The 20394-nt window shown below is 34.7% G+C and overlaps 1 protein-coding gene across 1 annotated transcript; it reads right to left on the minus strand.

Annotated features, from left to right (window-relative positions):
• Positions 1-1870: 1870 nt before the first annotated feature.
• Positions 1871-11776, minus strand: LOC138701286 (L-serine dehydratase/L-threonine deaminase-like). Its single transcript, XM_069828018.1, has 7 exons — positions 11431-11776; positions 8139-8306; positions 5372-5469; positions 4538-4662; positions 4349-4451; positions 4049-4173; positions 1871-2271 (listed from the first exon to the last, which is right to left on the minus strand). Exons 1-7 carry the CDS (start codon positions 11599-11601, stop codon positions 2057-2059), a joined length of 1005 nt encoding a protein of 334 aa, XP_069684119.1. The 5' UTR covers positions 11602-11776; the 3' UTR covers positions 1871-2056.
• Between the last annotated feature and the right edge of the window lie 8618 nt (positions 11777-20394).

Genomic DNA, 20394 nt, shown 5'->3' on the forward strand with positions numbered 1-20394 from the left:
TTAACCTTTTGTTGGAAAGGGAAAGACAAGAGCTGGAAAGTATTGTTTTCAATCAACGAAATCTATATCTTAATCTCTGAAGGATTTGAGTGAGGTGTTTATTCCAGGTCAAGCGACTGTCTAGGATGAGTCCAAGATATTGTACTTCTTCATGATGTGGTGCTGGTGAACAGTTGAGATATAATGGAAGTGCTTTTTCTTTTTTGAGGTATGTGAATGTTACTGTTGATGACTTATTTGTGTTTATTGAAATAATATTCTGTTCTTTCCTGGAGTTCAGTTTTCTATTAACCTTAATATTAATATAAATATATTGACACTGAAAATCCGGGGATATCTGGGTACAAATTATTAAATCCGGGGAAAATCTGAGGACAAAAATAAAAATTTGGGGACATCTGGTAACTTTATACTAGAGTAACTATATTGTATTAACTATTCTAAACCCTCTTTCGTACACTACTTTGAACACTTGAATATAAATAATTGATTAAATGGCGATCTTACTCGTGTTAATTATATAAGCACATATTCAAATCTGGTAAACCTAGAATTAAATTTGATAAATAAAATTCAGAGTTCCAAAAAATACTAAAAAATAATCATTAAACCATTACTATTAAAAAACTAGAAAATCAATTACTTTAAAAAATATTCAATATTTCAGTATAATGTTAATGGGAACATACTGTGAGGATTTTGTTGAAATCTGTAAAATAGAGGAAGTTGAGTAGCTTGAGGGGACACTTTCATAACTTTTCTTCTATTCCAACTAAGGGTACGTACACATTGGAGCAACGATAAAAGGTTAAAGAAACTACCTAGCGAAGCTTTGGTATTATCAAAGAATCAAGTGTTCATATCGGAGCAACGAGGACGTGGGAAGCGAACATTTTGATTTATCAGTAAAAGATATTCTATGCATTCACTTAATGAAAGAAGATTATAGGAAATATCAGCTGCTAAGTTCAAGGTTAATGTAACTTAAATACGTACAAAATTAAACCCGTTTCTCATCCCAAAGATAGTATAAATTCGTTGTGTTGTGATTGGTTCTTGTGATCACATAACATATGACGAATAAATACACAACTGATCAATTTGCTAATATCTACAATAATTAATTTAATATGCCAAAATAATAATAAATCGATTAATATTCGGATATATTGATAACCACCGGTAATTATACAGATTAATATTATCTTAATCAGAGATCATATGAACGACAAGAGCGAAAAAAAAATGGAACTTTTCTTTTTCGTCACTTTTATCGTGTATCTTCGTTTTTATCGTTACTCCAATATGCACACCTCAATAACAATGCATACTTCAATTCTCTCTGATATAGCATCGCTGCTTCTTTTATTGCTTATCATCGCTCCAACGTGTACGTACCCTAATACAGATGTAATGTCTGGTCAGTATGATGATATCCTCAGCCATTATAGCTGGTGTATGAAACCAGATTTTGGTACTCGTTGTAGCTCCTCAAATTACTTACAATGTTGTGTGGGCATCAGTCCCACACACTGGTCGAAATTCATTAGAAAATTTCTTCCTCCATGAAGACTCGAAACAGCTTATTCTTTAGTCCAAGCATAACACCAATGAGGAATAATATACATTAATTTCCTCTATGATAACGCCACAATCTAGTATATGTAGTTACGAAGCTCAATATGTAATAAATATGCATCCATAGATAGTTGCTAACCACTAGGATTGCTACTATCGCCTCATTACAGACAATGCGAAATAGTACCTGCACAGTCTATTGTTCCTAGCAACCTCAACAACTTAAGCTTCGTGACTGTATATACTAGACTGTGATGACCCTTTAGACTACGAAGCTATGGTGGAAGACATATTAGAATCGTATGTCCTTTTTATTGATACATGTTTTCATATCATTTGCACACATGTTTTCGTAAACACCATAAACAGATTATAATTCAGTACTGTATCACTCTTACAAATAAATCATTGGGTGCCAGTATCTTATTTTTTTAAAGAAATCAGAACTGTCACAATTTATGAAAACTAGGTATATGTGTTATTCCTGTGTTGCTGGAAATGAAACGTTGAATTGTTTGGCCCATTCTTGTAAGAGACTGAGTGAAACGCTCCTTCCTCCACACACAATTATGACGGCTGGTCTTGATTTTAAATGTGGAAGCTTTCCCTCGGCATGCAGTTTTGTTAACAAACCACAGTATACAGTTGCTAAAGAAGCTCCACAACTTGGCTCCACTATTGTGTATTCATCATCTAGAACAAATAAATACTTTTGAGAGCGTAACCATTCTAATGGATAATCTATAACCAAAATAAATAGATGGCATCACAGCCTCAGAGAGTGTAAAGTGGCCATCTTACTGTATATAAATAATGATGAATAGACGTTGGTTGCTAAAGCTACTGGTACTTAATTGTTTAATTATTAGTCCAATTAAACATATAAAACTAGATCATGCTTTCCAATTGAGGGGCGTTTTCACAAAACTCGTTATCTACATTTTTTTAGATTTTGAGGTTTTAGCGTATCCTTATGTTTTTGGGTCAGGAGAATCCAATGGTGCTATCAGAATTAAGCTAAAGTTGGTAAGTATATCAGTAAATTGATCTTGAAATAAAAGAGATTTTTCAAAACTCGGTATCTACAATTGTGTATTTTAGAAAAGAGTTGTCTTGAAAAAAAGAAGATTTTGTAGATAACGAGTTTTGTGAAAACGCCCCTCAATTATAAAGAAATAGACCTACTCTATTATAATATGCCAAGATTAAATTACAAATAAAAAAATGAGTGTCACGAAAATAGCACATGCTTTCCGTTATATTTTTTTACGCATTTTGCAACAACTCAGTTCTTTTGTCATATTAGGAATGATATTGTTAATTTAATTTTTCTGAACTATTATTCAAAAGATGTATGTATGTATCCAATGCCTACGTACCCACTTCTCTTTACGTGATTCGGGTTTTATTCAAAAGAAATGGACTACATAAATTAAGTCATTTACCATACACTGTCGTTTTCTGGATTACACAGAAAAGACATTTTAATAGCACCCAAGAACAAGATATTTGCCTTAATTAAAAAAGCTGTACGAATTAAGCAAATGCATTTAATTAATTTTACATAAATATACATAAAACAGCTATCGTATATTGTAATCATTTCTAATATTATTTTTCTATTTACGAAAATCTGTGCCGGTATTTTAAAAGTGATATGAATATCAAGATATTTGTGATTTGTAATGTTGTCTTAGGCGTATTTCCTTCTTTTTATATAAAGTAATACTGTCATCCGATGGTTCGGAGAAGGGGAAAAAGTGAGAGTATAATGTTATGAAAATGAATTACAACTGCATGCCTTTAATGCATTAAATTTTGTTACGAAATTATAGCAATGTAATATTGTTTAGCATTCGTCGACTACAGAAGGAAAATGGAGAGGAAGATAGTTGGCGTTTCACTGAAAGACAAGGTCTCCAACACGGTACTGCAGAAAATTACAGCTTCTGAGAACATCACAGAAAAAGCCCTCATAACGAAGTGGAAGTGGGGTGGTCATGTAGCAAGGCAGCAACAAGGCAGATGGGCGCGAGAAACAACCATGTGGGACCCGTACATAGGAAGGAGAACACAAGGCAGGCCAAGAAGAAGATGGGCAGATACATTCAAGCAGCAGCTGGGAGGGAAGTGGTCAATCATCGCCCGCAACAGGAACGAGTGGAGACAGATAGTGAACAAACTCATATAGAACTAAAATTTGACAAACTCTAGTGTATCTCACATAGTGAATGTGAATGTAAATATTGTTCACGTGAAATAGCTCATCATGTGAACCACACCAACCGAGCTTCCCCTCCTGTAGGAGGCCCTAGTGGCTTCATTCATTCATTCATTCATTCAATTATTAGGAGGATTGCTTTCATCTTTTCTTCTCTTGCTATACCGGTATTGAAGTTTAAACTTCTCTGAACATTTTTTGTAGAAAGAAATACTGGATGACGGATGAAATTACAGTAATTATACAAACCTGCGAACTTAATACAACTTGTAACAGCTTCAGCATCTGTCACAACTTCTGATATAATATTGAACTGCGGCATTATCTCCAGTAAATGTGGGTTGACTGCACTATTACCCAAGCCAGTAGCAATGCTTAAAATAAACAACCAATATTTGCTAATAAATAAATAAATAAATAGTCAAATAAATAGCTAATAATAAAAATAATGATAATAATAATAATAATAATAATCATAATAATGTATATAATTATTTTACAAAAATAAATTTTCTTTTACTGAAAAAACAATAGGCTAATCAAGTTTACCTGGTAATTTTGTCAAGAACTACCATCTTCTTGGCTTTCACTGAAAGATTGAAACAGTCGGCTCCAATTGTCTCCATTGCAATAACTGGAACATCTTTCCATCCTGCAAATATGTGAAATAATGTAAATTTAAAAGAGATAAATCGTTACAAGAATTGATAAAGAGCATACCGTATTTATCAAACTGACCCACTCTCTCCAAGCCCTTCAGGACACCTGTAAGCAGGCCTCCATCTCCAACAGCAGCTACAATAACACTTGGCTTTTCTGGAAGCTGCGTCACTAATTCATCAACTACAGTGGAGTGTCCTTCCCTGGAACCACATGTATGTTAATAACAAAGTAGGACGACTCAGAATAACACTCAGTGAAGAATTTTAAAATATATTAGGTACAATAGTTATTTCCCCAAAAGGGGATGATGTCTCGCTAGCTCTCTCTCTCTCTCTCTTTTCATACCTTCCCCTTTTCTTCCCTGCAAAAAGCTGTATTTTTTTACTAAAAATTATCATATTTCATGTTCATCATTCCCTGGAGTCATTGACTGTAAGTATGAATATGAACAAAATCGATGCAGTAGGCTTAGCTCAGAGAAATCTCTGCACACATAAAAACAGACGGACGGAAAAAATAGACAGACAAATGATATATCCAAACCATTTTTTCATTATTAGGGATGCTGAAAATCTGTATTTTCGTGAAAACCTTGAAATTAATTTTTTTCCGTAGTCACAATATTTTCTCTTCATACTTCACGCAACGAGAAATTAGAAAAATATTGTAGAAGACTTTTCTGCATACTACTACCCAGTGGCGTATATTGGTTAAAGGGTTTGGGCTACCGCTGACTCTATTATTACACAAAATATATCTAACAATTATTTTAATTTTAATTACTATGGTAAAACTAATAATACAAAATTATTACATTATGTTATATTATAAACTTTTTCTTTTGTAATTTCCTTGGGCTACCGCCGGTAGCCCTGGTAGCCCGCAAAATACGCCCCTGCTACTACCTACCAGACTTCTGGATCCATGGGGCTTACATAGGAGACTCCAGGTTTCTTTGCTTCCTGCTCTGCCAAATCCACACTAGCTCTGAAGTCCGCACCTTTTGTCTGTTACAAATGAAACTTACTGACATTAAAGGTAAAATTACACACAACTTGAATATTGTATCAGAGATTTTAATATTATTTAAGGGAGTGGTAAACTTTACCGGTCCCAGTAGTTATGCACTTCTTTTACGCATTTTCACCATTGTTGTGATTTCCACCTCTTATTCTCCAATTCTTCGGCTATTTTTAATCTGTTTCTATCTAGCTGACACTTCTTGGGCATTCCTCTTGCCCCTCTCATTCCCGCAAACAATATCCTATTCATGGCAAGTTGAGAACACAAAATTTAATTGCAAATTGCATTTTTTTTCACTGCAATGAAGATATGTGTGTATCTAATGCCTAACCATTCCACTTGCGTGATTGGGGTTCCGCATATTGCGGATAGCTGGCAGGACTATGACCCATTTTCAAGTTGCACACCACTTCGGTGGGCCATGCTATGCATGATGTGTATATGTGAACAGTTATGTCGTCTACTAGGGTGAGTGTATGTGTAAGTATAGTGTAGGGAATGGGTGAGGATGATGATGATGAAGATGAGGAAGAGAGAAGGGGACACCCAGTGCCAGCACGTAGCCTACTCCTATCGAATAGCACCAAGGGGGTCACCAGGCTTAACATCCCCATCTGACGGATGAATCATTATCATCAATAGCATATGTCTTCTCTTCATATGCATTGCGGAGAGATTTGGTTTTTGGCTCAGGTATATTAGTGCACACAAAAATTCATGTTTATAAAACATTAGTTGTGCCAGTTTTATCATACGCAATCGAGACATGGTCACTGAGTAAAAATAATGAAAATCGTTTGAATGCATTTGAACGGAAAATTTTGAGGAAGATATTTGGGCCCGTGAATGACGATGATGTGTGGAGAAAAAGGTTTAATTGTGAAATCTTTGACCTGTATAAAGACATTGACCTGGCGCCGAAAATTAAGATCAATAGACTGAGATGGGCGGGTCATGTAGCCTGGATGGAATCAAATAACCCAGTAATGTGTATCTTCTCAGCAAATCCTGAGGAAAGGAGTAAAGTGGGACGACCGGAGATCAGATGGCTGGACTGTGTTGAGAAGAATTTTAAAATCACGAGTGTCAGGAATTGGAAGAACAAGGAAATCGATAGAAATCAATGGCAAGACATTCTTAAGCAGACCAAGAGTCAACCAGGGTTGTAGTGTCAGGGATGATGACGATGATATTGGTGAACAATCTAGTGATTATAAGTTGTGCATTGCCACTTCTTCTAGTCCTGAAGTAGAAATTTTACATGAAAATCTCTGACCTTGCTGGGAATCTAACCCGAGCCAGCTAGTCTGGAGGTAGACGTACTACCACAGAGCTAACTTAGAGGACGCAATGAAGATGTTATTTCTTGAATTTGTGCTGCAAATATTATAAGTTGTCAACTGATTCTCAAATAATAATGCTTGTGTCCTGGACCAAATAATCAAACATCTTATTTTATCATCATCATCATCATCATCATCATCATCATCATCATCATCATCATCATCATCATCATCATCATCATCATCATCATCATCATCATATTCTAAACACGAATTTAGGCCATTGTTGACCTGTTTCGATTCTGGCTAGACAGGGTCCAGAAGACGTTTTAGTGGACATCGAGATCTTATTCGTCCCTGAGGGTAATATTGAAGTATTGTCTGAGGTATCCTATTCTCTGCCTACGTGTTGCAGCCAGTTATCTCGTCTGGGAATGCTCCAATATACGACACTGGAGGCGTAGTGCTCTCAAAGATAATAATTCATAACAAGTAAGACTCGCACATGGAGACATGTGCTCACAAATGAAAGGAATGATGTAATATGGTAAACAATAACTCGATCTCATTTCCTACGCTTATCAAATCATTTTTTGTCGCAAGTAGGCCTACATACAATTAAGTTCTCTGCCACAAGTGTCAACTGTTCCATATTTACTGCTAATGACATTAATATTCTTCACTTTCACGCCATTTTTATGTAGCCTACATTACTTTCAAATATCATCATCATCATCATCATCATCATCATCATCATCATCATCATCATCATGTCATACAGTCAACTGTTCCATATTTACTGCTAATAACATTAATATTCTTCACTTTCACGCCATTTTTATGTAGCCTACATTACTTTCAAATATCATCATTATCATCATCATCATCATGTCATACAGTCAACTGTTCCATATTTACTGCTAATAACATTAGTATTCTTCACTTTCACGTCAGTTTTATGTAGCCTACATTACTTTCAAATGTCATCACCATCATCATCATCATCATCATCATCATCATCATCATCAGCCATACAGGTTATAGTCTCAGAAGGACTGTTACAGTCCATAAAAGTATTCAGCCCATCTCTTCATTGGACGTCCAGTAGATCTCCTGCCTCTAGATTGGTAATGGAGGATAAAATTTTATATCTCACTTCCATTGTTTACGCCATTTTCCCCTCCACACGCCCCTAATTACAGGATCTAAAGCAGCTCACGCAACAATAAATATCCATGCAAAAAGTGCATAATTATAGGGATTGCTAATGTTTACCATTTTTAGCTTATAGAAATTTACTATGATTATTTCATATTCTGCATTTGTATGTCTTCAAGATTCTACGAGTATACCAGTATGTATATATGTACCACAACTTTAGCTCCAGTCTGTCGTATACGTTCTGCAGACACCGGTGGAGAATTTTCTGGCACAAATACAGTACATGGAATTCCAATTGCTTGTGATGCACAAGCTACTGCCAGACCAGTGTTGCCACTTGATGCCACCACCAAATGTTGACAACCCTCCTCCTTTAGCTGTGTAATAACATACAACAAATGCGTGAACTTAAAATTTTAAAAAGAAGATGAAATCTTATGTATTCAGAGAAATGTATTATTCCATTATAAATGTTATACCTAAATTTGTATTTCAGCAATACTGTTGAAATTGTTTACTGTAATATAAAAAATTAGACTCTTTAGTCACTGTGATATTTCCAATGGTGGGGTCTGGAAAAATGTTATTAACTGTGAAGATGCATGGTGACACATACATGCCTCTTAACTATGACTAAAAAAAAAAAAGATTTAAAATATCTTTCTAATCGTTAATTTTATTAAACAATTTTTCTTATGAAGTGTGACAACATAAATTAATTTGAATATAAATTGAATTCTTTATTTTTGTTTAATCCGTATGCAGTAAAATTGACTGTATGAATAATTTTAAATTCCAGATTATATACATAGGCATATAATATGAAGAGAAGAATATGCATTTAAAAATAATACCTACCGGTACTTGTGATATTAAGTAAAATTTATAATGTGGGTTCTTCAAAGGATCATCTAAAATATCAGAAATCTTTAAATTTCAAAAGAGAATTTTCTCAAGGTAATGAGGCATCAGTAACGACTCTTTCCGTTCTCCAAGAATATCCATTGTTATGAAATTGAGACTATTGTCAGTTCCATGCGTATATATAACTTAAAAGCTGGTTTATTTTGTACATCAAAACAAATTTGAATTTAAAAGGAAATCTCTTTTTCGTCAACACTTACATGTACAACAATTACTAATTTTAAATTACGACTCTTACAGAATCTCTGTAAATTTAAACACTGTGTTACACAGAGGTCTTCTATTTTATAGGAAGTTACATCAATATTAACAAAATAATTAAACAACAATGCTTTTAAAAAGGAGTTAAATATCAGTACCCGGTACACTTAAAATGTCAGTTCTTTTAGTGTCAAGAAATTCATCACTTGTATAATGTTTTGAAGCAATAATGCCATGAATTGCAGAGTTTGTATATTTTCTGTTTCGTGATTTGTAATTATTTTATTGCATATTGTCTTTATATTGTACATAGTATTAGAATTTTACAAAGCTGATTATACTGGGATACGGTAGTTCTTTTAGCTGCCATGAAGATGTTGCTTTGGTGCACCATAGGAGACGAACTATGTAATAATATTTATTATGATTATGATGATTAATGGAGTAACGGGAGGACCCTGCGAAAACCTACCACCAAACACTGTCTTTGTCCATCACAAATTCCAGTTGGAACCATTGGGATTCGAACCCGGGTTACCAGTGTGCAAAGCTGACGCTCTAGCCATTTGCTTAACAGTGTGTCGCCTATTGTAAACAAAAGTACAATATTTTTGTTAATTGAAATCAAAATTTCTTTATCAATAAAATTGTGTGTTCATTTGTTCACACTTACTTCATATTAACAAGTGCATGTAAATTACGTATCATAAGTAGGATAAGTTAAAAATAGGCATATGTGTAGAAACTGAAAATGTGCTGCAAAGTGGGGTAAAATTGGCCATAAAAATTAAACCGTATCAGTCCTATTTTTCACTTAAAGTAGTAAAAACAGAATTAAGGAATGGAAAAAATAAAATAACTTTAAAGATATGTTCAGTGTATCTGATATTATGGTTTAAATTATTTGTTATGGTCAAATTTACCCTAGTTTACGATATGGAAAATAGTAAATTTCAGAGGAATTGGGGAAGGAGTAATCCACGCAATATACCTTATAAGTAGAGGACAGATCTGTATGCGGTTAGAAAATGAAACAGATTAGAGCAGTAGCAACACAGTCCATGCATACTTAACATTAGGGACAACACACGCAGATCTGCCCTCTACTTACAAGGTTTTCCCTAAGAAAAATGTTACTGCCATAAGCAAAAACTGACATAATGCCCCTGGAATAAAAGTACAACTTTTTTGTTAATTGAAATTAAAATTTATTTTTTAAAAAATTGTGTGTTCATTTGTACATATTAACACAAAATAGGTCTACATGTAAATTATGTACTGGTAAAATATAAGTGGGATAAGAAGTTAAAACTAGGCCTTTATGTAGAAAATGAAAATGTACTATAAGTGGGGTAAATTGACCATAAAACAAAATAAATTAAACCAAATCAGCCCTACTTGTGACTTTAAATAATACGGAATAATAAGAAATGGAGAAAAATAATGGAATTTAAAAATATGTTCAGTGTATCTGATATTATGGTTTAAATTTTCTTATTTTATGGTCAAGTTTACCCCAGTTCATGGTATGGAAAATAGTTCATTTCAGAGAAATTATGGAGGGAGTACGGCACGCGATATACCCTACAATGTTTTTCCTAGAAATGTTCCCCCCCCTCCCCAATCAAAAACTGAAATGGCAGCGTTGTTTATCTTAATATACTTTTGTATACCAGTAATTTAGTGCAGTACATAGTCTACAGAATTACATTTTTAGTGGGATTTAATTTAAATTTCAAGCGAATAATTTATATTTTCTTTAATAAACAATCAAGGTTTTATTTCATATACCGTCTATGCTTAACCTTTTAACAAATTTATTGGTTTTTCAACACTTTGTTACATATATTTCAAGTTTAATAACGTTATATACCAACAGAACATGGGCGACCCACTCTCTGGTTTATTGGCTGAAATTTTTCTACAAAATTTGGAAAACAACAATGTTCCTGCCATTTCGAATAAGTTTAACATTACTGCCTATGTTAGATATGTAGATGATACGCTACTCGTGTATGAGAATGGTAGTAATATCAGTGATAGCATTACCAACACTTTCAATCGGCTACATTCTAATATAAGTTTTACTTCCGAACAATCTATAAACCGATCTATAAATTTCTTAGACTTGCATATATTTATAATGAATTCCAAGATAAATTATGACATCTTTAGAAAGCCTACTTCTACTAAAAAATTAAAAATATATGTAACAAAGTGTTGAAAAACCAATAAATTTGTTAAAAAGACAAGCATAGACGGTATAGGAAATAAAACCTTGATTGTTTATTAATAAATTAGCTTATCGGTCTCATCATGCCTTTTAAATTTATATTTTCTTTGCTTATACACTTTTAAAATTAAATTGACACTTACCTTCTGACAGAGTCGTCCAAAACCTCGGATCTTGAAAGAACCAGGTGCTTGACAATTTTCCATTTTCAAATATACACTTTTGCAATCTGTTAAGAGATTACTTAGAACCATACTACGAATGAGGGGTGTCACAGTGTGTAGCTGGTGTTCAGTTTTGCCATTTGAAGACATATTTATGATCTCTTACAGAAAGTTAGTTCTTAGCAAAAATGTAGAAGTGATTATGATATTCAGTGTAACTTTCTGTATGACCATTCGTCTGAGAATGCTACAATGTACGATGCTGGAGGCGTACTGCTCTCAGACAGAATTCATAACAAGTAAGACTCGTACATGGAGTCATGTGTTCACAAATGAAAGAATGATGTAATATGATAAAAAAGATCTCGACCTTGAACTCGGTTCCCACGCTTATAAAACCATTTTTTTTTGTCTCAAGTACATACAATTAAGTTCTCTGCCACAAGTGTCAACCGTTCTTATAGGAATATTAGATTGTGTGTTTCACCCTAGAGAAAATTCTTATCTTTGTTTGCCCAGCGAGATAAAGATCGTGAAAATATATTATGTAAAGCAGAATTCATATGCAGGATTAAAGTGATAGAAGTGGGAACATGAAAGAAAATTCAATATCTCTTCACTTCAAGGGCATCATTCCTTTCTATATATTTCTTCTTCTTCTACTGCATGCTTTAGACTAAAAGCTGGTTCACAATAAACCGGGAACGGAAACGACAACGGGAACGAGAAAGGAAATAATGTTAAAATAAATGTATTTAAATGTGAGCATTCCCAAGATTTAATTGTGAATGCTGACATTTAAATACATTTATTTTAACAATACTTCCGTTGTCGTTCTCGTTGTCGTTTCGGTTCCCGGTTTATTGTGAACCAGCCTTTATTAGCCTGTTGCGTCTCCAAATTGGTCTATCCATCTCTTATGAGGTCCTCCTATATTTCTTCCCCCACTTGATTTATAAACAAAGAGGCAAATTGGAAAAATTCAGTATGTAGGCTACATGCTAGTTCACAATAAACTGGGAACGGAAACGACAACGAGAACGAGAACGAGAACGAAAATAATGTTTTTCTTTAGAAGGTTATTTTACAACGCTTTATCAACATCTCAGGTTATTTAGCGTCTGAATGAGATGAAGGTGATAATGCTGGTGAAATGAGTCCAGGGTCCAGCACTGAAAGTTACCCAGCATTTGCTCATATTGGATTGAGGGAAAACCCCGGAAAAAACCTCAACCAGGTAACTTGCCCCGACCGGGAATCGAACCAGGGTCACCTGATTTCGCGGCCAGATGCGCTAACCATTACTCCACAGGTGTGGGAAAATAATGTTAAAATGAATGTGTTTAAATGTGAGTAGTCACAATTAACTATTGTGAATGCTCACATTTAAATACGAATACATTTTTTTAACATTATTTTCATTCTCGTTCTCGTTGTCGTTTCCGTTCCCGGTTTATTGTGAATCAGTCTTACCTCGTATTTGTCACTTCCTCAACCCTTACAAACAATTACCAGTACTTCATACATTTTTCTCATTGCTTTACAAATTTTCGATTTCCTGCAGAGCTGAACTCTTTATTTGTAATTACGCTTGCACATTTATTTTCAATTGACCTTGTTATTAAAAATTTAATTTCCCTGGGGATGCCTTTCATAGGATAAAACATGTGATTTTGTGATAATGCAAGGTCTGGGTTATACAGGTGATGTGGTAGAATCTTCTAGTCTTGTTGTCCAATGCATTCGTTGGTGGAATGGGCACAGTGAGAACTAGCTTTATCCTGAAGAAGAACCCTCCGCCCCCTTTTCTTATTCCACGACGTCTTTACAATAAAGCTGTCTTTGTTTTTTTTTTCTCAGCAAGTCGATGTTACTTACTGTTCACAGCACAATGGTTTTCCAAGAGGTTACAATAAATTACCCCTTTAATATTAAAAACAGAGTCACCATTTCTTTCGCAGCAGTTGGTTAAGATTTGAATTTTCTCGCAACAGGTGATGATGCTCTGCCTCTTGGATTTTGGCTCGAAATGTGTATCCACGTTTCATCACACGTCACAATTATTTCTAAATTGATTTATTTCGGCCAAATAATGATTTTTCAGACCACTGCTTATCCTAAGTCTTATTTCTTTGTTTTCATCCCTCTGGAATCTATTTTGGATAAGTCTATAATATTCCAGAAAGTTGTGGACAACTAAACGCACAGTTCCACACATGCATGGCATTTTACATTTTTAATGCTATTACTTGAATAGTTATCCTCCTATCTTCTCGAATATCATTATTAATGCTGGTATATGTTTTTTCAAGTATAAATATTGGAAATTCTACTGGTCTTCCTGGACCTTCTCATTATCCACAGCACTCCTTCCACCATTTGAAACAAATCAACTCAATAGCGTAGCCTCGTGCTGAAAAATCTGACTGTGGAGGCTAGGATGAATGGTTCCAGTCAATCCTAGATAACGAATTTATAATTAAATTATAAATTATGAATATTTATTGGGTTATTTTACGACGCTTTATCAACATCTTAGGTTATTTAGCGTCTGAATGAGATGAAGGTGATAATGCCGTGAAATGAGTCCGGGGTCCAGCACCGAAAGTTACGTCATCCAAACATCGTAAGATGAAGATTACCCAGCATTTGCTCGTATTGAGTTGAGGGAAAACCCCGGAAAAAACCTCAAGTAGGTAACTTGCCCCAACCAGGATTCGAACCCGGGCCACCTGGTTTTGCGGCCAGACACACTGACTGTTACTCCACAGGTGTGGACTAAATTATGAATATGATTTAGTCATCGACGCTCGCATCTGTCGAGGTTAGTAGGTTATTTATTTATTTTATTGGGTTATTTTACGATGATTTATCAACATCTAGATTATTTAGCGTCTGCCGGTGAAATGAGTCCGGGGTCCAGCACCGAAACTTACCCAGCATTTGCTCGTATTGTGTTGAGGGAAAACCCCGGAAAAAACCTCAACCAGGTAACTTGTCCCAACCAGGATTCGAACCTGGGTCACCTGGTTTCGTGGCCAGACGTGCTGACAGTTACTCCACAGGTGTGGACGGTTAGTAGGTAGCTATACTGTATCAGCATCGATGGTGTGCTGGAATTTTGTCCTGCAGGAGTTCTTTTACATGCCAGTAAATCTACTGGCATGAACCTGTCGCATCTAAGCACACTTAAATGCTATTGACCTCGGCCGGGATCGATCTCGCAGCCTTGGGCACAGAAGTCCAGCACTCTACCGACTGCGCCACCCAGGTCGACATGGATTTATAATTAAAAGGTTGTGATTATTAGAACATCAGAGAGAGAGAGAGAGAGGGGGGGGGGGAGGGAGAGGGGGAGAGAGAGGGAGAGATATGAGAAAAAATTGAAGATGCAACTGACATCTAGTAATGAAATTTTTTTATAATTATATTCATCCATGCCCCCTCTCTTTCCCCATTGCCCGAATGCTTCTTGTGGTGGAGGAATGCGTGGTAGTGCACTTCTTTGGTAGAATTACCTTAAAATGATATCTTTTGTGTCTCAGTGAAGGCGAGAAAAACAAGAAAATATTAAACCAGTGTACCATCATCATCATCATCATCATCGTCGTCGTCGTACTCGTCGTTCTCCTCCTCTTCTTCATCTTATGAAAAACAGTCACTGAATTGGAACCGAACTTTTGCATTAGTTCGTTATTATACCTGGTAAAGTTTATCTTGTCTCAGTAGCAATAAAACCAAGTCCCTTCAAATGAAGGTAGAGATTATAGGGGAGTTGTAAATCTTCAGGATTCCTTTCAAAATCTTGTTATTGTACAGGCTGCCAGAACTCAGTTTCTTGAAAGATAAGCTCAGTGACGGAACTACACAGTACGAAGAGAGATATTTTGCGCTACAGAATGTATCAACTAGTCCCTTCCGCCACTGGATGGATGGATGGCATCGCTCCACTCCCCCATCGCCATAACAACACAGACGAAGTAAGACATCCCCTTTCCCTCTCTTTTCATAGTGAGACAAGATACATCACAGCCTTTAATATTGTGAGACTTTTGAACCAACTCTAGACATTCTAACTTGTACAAGTAAGATTTGAAACTTTTACTATGATCAACATGGTGCGAGATTTTTGGGTACCGGTATTAATTATTATTGTATGAAGTAGTTAGTGTGAGTTTCCTTGTCATGTGGCCTGGTGATCAGCATGTCACAATCACACTACAAAGAACAAGGACAAACACAAGACAAGAAGCACACATTGAGTTCCTGTGGGAGGGATTTAACAAGCTTTTTATGGAGGGACAATAATATTGAATTGTATTATTAGTTTTTTTATTCAGATGATCTATCGAAGCCGGACCGCAACTGCCACCTAACTGTACAAAACCAAACATAGAGTTCGTACTGATTTTATCGTGCGAGCACCAGGGAGTCGATTTAATATCGATGATTGAAATTCAAATTCAGAACATGAATATGTCTGCTTCATGGTCTGCTTTTGCGTTATGTTTTAATTGCATTATGATTTGTTGGTTTAATTAATGTCGCTAATTGTGAGACTTGTATTAGTGTGTTCTTCATGGTTGCCGATTGCTAGGATGTACGACACGGTTACGAAGGTATGTCATGAAAACTCAACCATCTCGTAATGTGGCTATTTCACTGTGTAGTATAATGTTTTGTTAATATTTCAGCTGATATTGACGTTTGAAAATAAGGATGAAGATTGCTGGTAAATATATACATTTTGTTGACACATATTTATAGAATCTTTTGTATACTTTTATAGCCCTATGAAAGTACTCGCATTTAGTAAAATGCATAGAGAAGAAGGGTTATGTTCTATATCAGTAAAATTTCTTGGACATGAAGTTCTTTATCCTGAAGGAGTTTTCAAGGCTGTTAGCTTTATCAGCCAAAATTTAAACGAAGTAATTGTCATGATATTAACTTAAACAGTTTGGTTATTAGGTTTTTTAAATGCTGTGGGTTTCTACATTCACTTCATTTTGTTGGCCTAAGGTTATTATAAATCTTACACATACAGTACACTATACTTTTAAAGAATAGAGAAAACACAGCTTCTGCGAGGTACTACACAATGTTGGTAATATAGCTAGATGATAAGTCTGCACTGTTAGTAAAAGGAGGAACAAAGGTGATGTAAAAGGGCTTTATAATATAATTTATAGGTTAACTACATAGGCTACACTGTTCTTAACATTAACGGGATATAATCCTAGATTAGGCATTCATTCTGGTTAATTTTCATTTTAAAGACTACCCAAACTTCAGATCAATCTTTTCAGATATAACTTAGAGAATGAATTGCAGCTTATAGGCCTACAGTGTTATTTTAAAACAGCATCAGCAAGGCAGCCTGCATGCTGACCAGTGTCGCCATATTTTGAAACATGACTTCTCGTGTCACCTAGGCAAAATTATCGTATTATGACAGAATGTCTCGTATGTTCACTTAATAGACCTACACTATACCTAGCTACTCATGATAAAAAAAAATAATTTTTCCTAGATGAAATTAGCACAACTTAATATGCAAGTACTGTGACAATAAAACGAATACTCAAATGTTTTAATGACTAAATTGTCTAAATTGTATGTAGGCTACTTCAACTTCAGCGAACTAGGCTCAGAAAATTATTAATAGCATAATTGAACCTCCGTTTCATCTTCACCACCTTTAATCATTTCTTCCATACATTTTACAGTGTGATCTATGTTTGGGCCTGTCTGATTTTGAAATTTTCGTCCCTTTTAGTTTCTTTTTCTCAGATGTAGAAAACTTATGAATAGGATTATCTTCCTTGTCACTGTTCATGTTAATGTAAAATTAATACATCAATAATAATTGCTAATTATAGACTTGTACTGTATTATAACTTTACTATAAAAACCACACTTGTGAACTAATTGTTAACATTTAACACCTCAGATCTCACTTTCTTGAACTGGCACAATGAATTGATTAAGGGAACGCACAGGTGAAATTACTAAATCTTACAGTTTTCATTTGTTTTCTCAAAGATCAAAGACACCAGAATAAAATTATGTGACACGTTTCCTTATTAAGATGCAATAAAGGGCAGGAATTTTTTTCAACGTGATTTTCTTTAATTTTCGACGTGTGGAACCATTTATATATTAATTTAATTAATTTATATATAAATGGTTCCACACGTCGAAAATTAAAGAAAATCACGTTGAAAAAAATTCCTGCCCTTTATTGCATCTTAATAAGGAAACGTGTCACATAATTTTATTCTAGTGTCCTTGGTCTTTGAGAAAAAAAATGAAAACTGTAAGTTTTAGTAATTTCACCTGTGTGTTCCCTTAAGGTTGCCATAATTCTGGGTACAAAATATAGTCACGTTTGTTTTTAAAAAAAATTAGGATATCTTTTGCATTAAAGAAAGCTATCTATATGTTGTATATTGTACCATTACATAAAAAATTAACAGCGGAACTGAATATAGGCTTCTTTTATTTCTACTCTCATAACATTAATATTCTGATAGTTACAAGCAGATATATGCTAGTCTGATTAAATGATTTAAACGTGGGCCATATTCAAAGACATTCTTAGCGCAGGCTTCTGGTGGATGATCAGCGAACTAACATTTTTCGTATTCATAAACCAGTGATATGATATGATATAAATCCTGTACTAGTAATCAGTCAATAGCCAGGGGTAGTTTAGCATGCTTGTAGCGCGGGCTAGCGAAATGTCTATGCATAGCACCCACATAGTTCAATTACGTCCTTCATCAATCATTCTCATACTTCTGGGAAGAAGGTACTTGCTTTTGAAAAGAAGAGTTTTCTTTGATGAAGTCATAGAAATCCACATATGAAAACTCTGAATTGACTTTAATTTGAAGCAGTGCTTTTACCTTAACTATTTTGAGTCTATTTCTTTCAAGTGTCCAAATGATTTTCGTGAAAGAGAACAACCTCCAGAGGTGTAGAAATTCTGGGAGACAGTACACGAATTCTAAAACTTCCTCAAAATTGTTAAATTTCGTTTCACTCTCATTTAAATTGTTGAAAATTTACACACATGGATTTACATTGTTCAGTTCTCTGTTCGAGTTAATTTTTTTTCTTCCTACTTCTTCACATTTTCTTTGATTTTTTTAAAGCACAAAATTTACAAACACGACCTCATCAAAAAGTTTGTCAATGTTGATAGAAGCATTAGGTTTAGAAACGAGTGAATTTATAACTTTGCTGATTTCTCGACACTTCCCTACTAGCCTATAATTCATAACCTGAACCTACTTCAATGAAGGAAAACTGCTCAGCACCCTCAAAACTCCCCTCTCATAGTTCGAGATATGAAATGCGCTGGCTATAAAAGTTCAGAATATTTTCTACGAAATCCTCATTTTTCGTTTCATCTTCAGTGATCAATATCGTCATTTTCTGTTTAGCTGTCTGGGTGATGATTTATGTTTTCTCCTGGAAATAAGCTTCGTAATCTGTGAATATGTTACTTTGGTCTTTGGTGTATCTTTAAAACTGTACAAAACAGTGACTATAACCTACCATTGGTTACTATGTAGAAGGTCCCAGCCCTTGAAGGGTGTAGCAACTAGACCTAATTATTAATCTCGTTTCCGGATTTGAACAGAAGATAAGAACATTTTGGAGTGTGATATATATGCCATGTAGCAATTACGGTCGGACATATTTTATTACATTGCAAGAAATATGACCGTGATCATCGACAATATGTTATTCGGCCGACTCTACATGATGCTGTTGGAAATAATTTTAATTGTGGAAATGCAGTTTCGAGATTTTTATCGAATACAGGACTTGACAGGGTGATTTAATTTATATTGACCCTTTTTGATTAAGCTCCGGACCCTTTACATCTGGAGGTTACATTTGTTTTTTACATACCTGACATTTCGGACACCTTACATCCGAATATTTTATAACATTTTATTGTTTAAAATATGGTATATACTTTGTCTCTGGTGGCCTTTGTTTTATTATTTTATTGGTTCATTTTAAATACTACCTAGGGTCTGAGAACTGCTCACTTTTATGAATTTTATGAATCATTTTGTTGAGTACTGCATTTGTTTACCTCGTTTTTACTGTGGCAACGTTTTGTAATTACTTTTAGCATTCTGGTTATAGTATTGTTTGTGTTTTTGTTTTATGAAGAATTTTAGATAAGGGCGCAAATAGCCATAGTAGCTGACGCGCCCTTTTAAACTCCACTAACTAACGATAAGGACATTTTGTCACTTTTTTACTTACCTATATGATACGGATACAGACACTGGTCTTAAAATACAAACTGTTCGTACAAAATACAGATGTATGGCAACTCTAGAACTGATTATTGGTACTGCTCCTGTTTAAAAAACTGTCTGTCGATGACGATTTAGACTTTTTGGTTATTGTAAATTTAGCTTCAGTTGTCAATCAGATTGCAGCGACTTGAAATAAATACTTTTTCTTGTTCTTGTCGAGTGTATTTTAAATTCCATCTGAATATAATGTTAATTTATTATCTTGTTCTGGAGAATCTTAGACATCTTATTGCACCCATTAAAGTTCTGGCTTTACCCCTTTCAATATTTTTACATATCATAAAAAATTGTAGAGAATTTGAGGAAATTCCTATGATTGACTATAGCGTCTGATACAGGAATTAGAGTACAAGTAATGGAATTAGGATAAATACAATGTACGTACCTACAATCCTTTTTGCTCCATCTGTGGCAAGACTCTCGGTAGGAGAGCTGGCAAGGATGGATTCGTATTAATATACCAGCCGTACCCGTGCGCTCCGCTGCACCCGTTAGAAATAAATATAAAGTAATTACATAATTACAATAGGATATTTGATCCAGGGAACATTCGTATTTGATAGAAGGATAAATCGTTTAATATGTTACTTAATTT

The sequence above is a fragment of the Periplaneta americana genome, chromosome 6 (genome assembly GCF_040183065.1).
Source record: "Periplaneta americana isolate PAMFEO1 chromosome 6, P.americana_PAMFEO1_priV1, whole genome shotgun sequence".
Taxonomy (NCBI): domain Eukaryota; kingdom Metazoa; phylum Arthropoda; class Insecta; order Blattodea; family Blattidae; genus Periplaneta; species Periplaneta americana.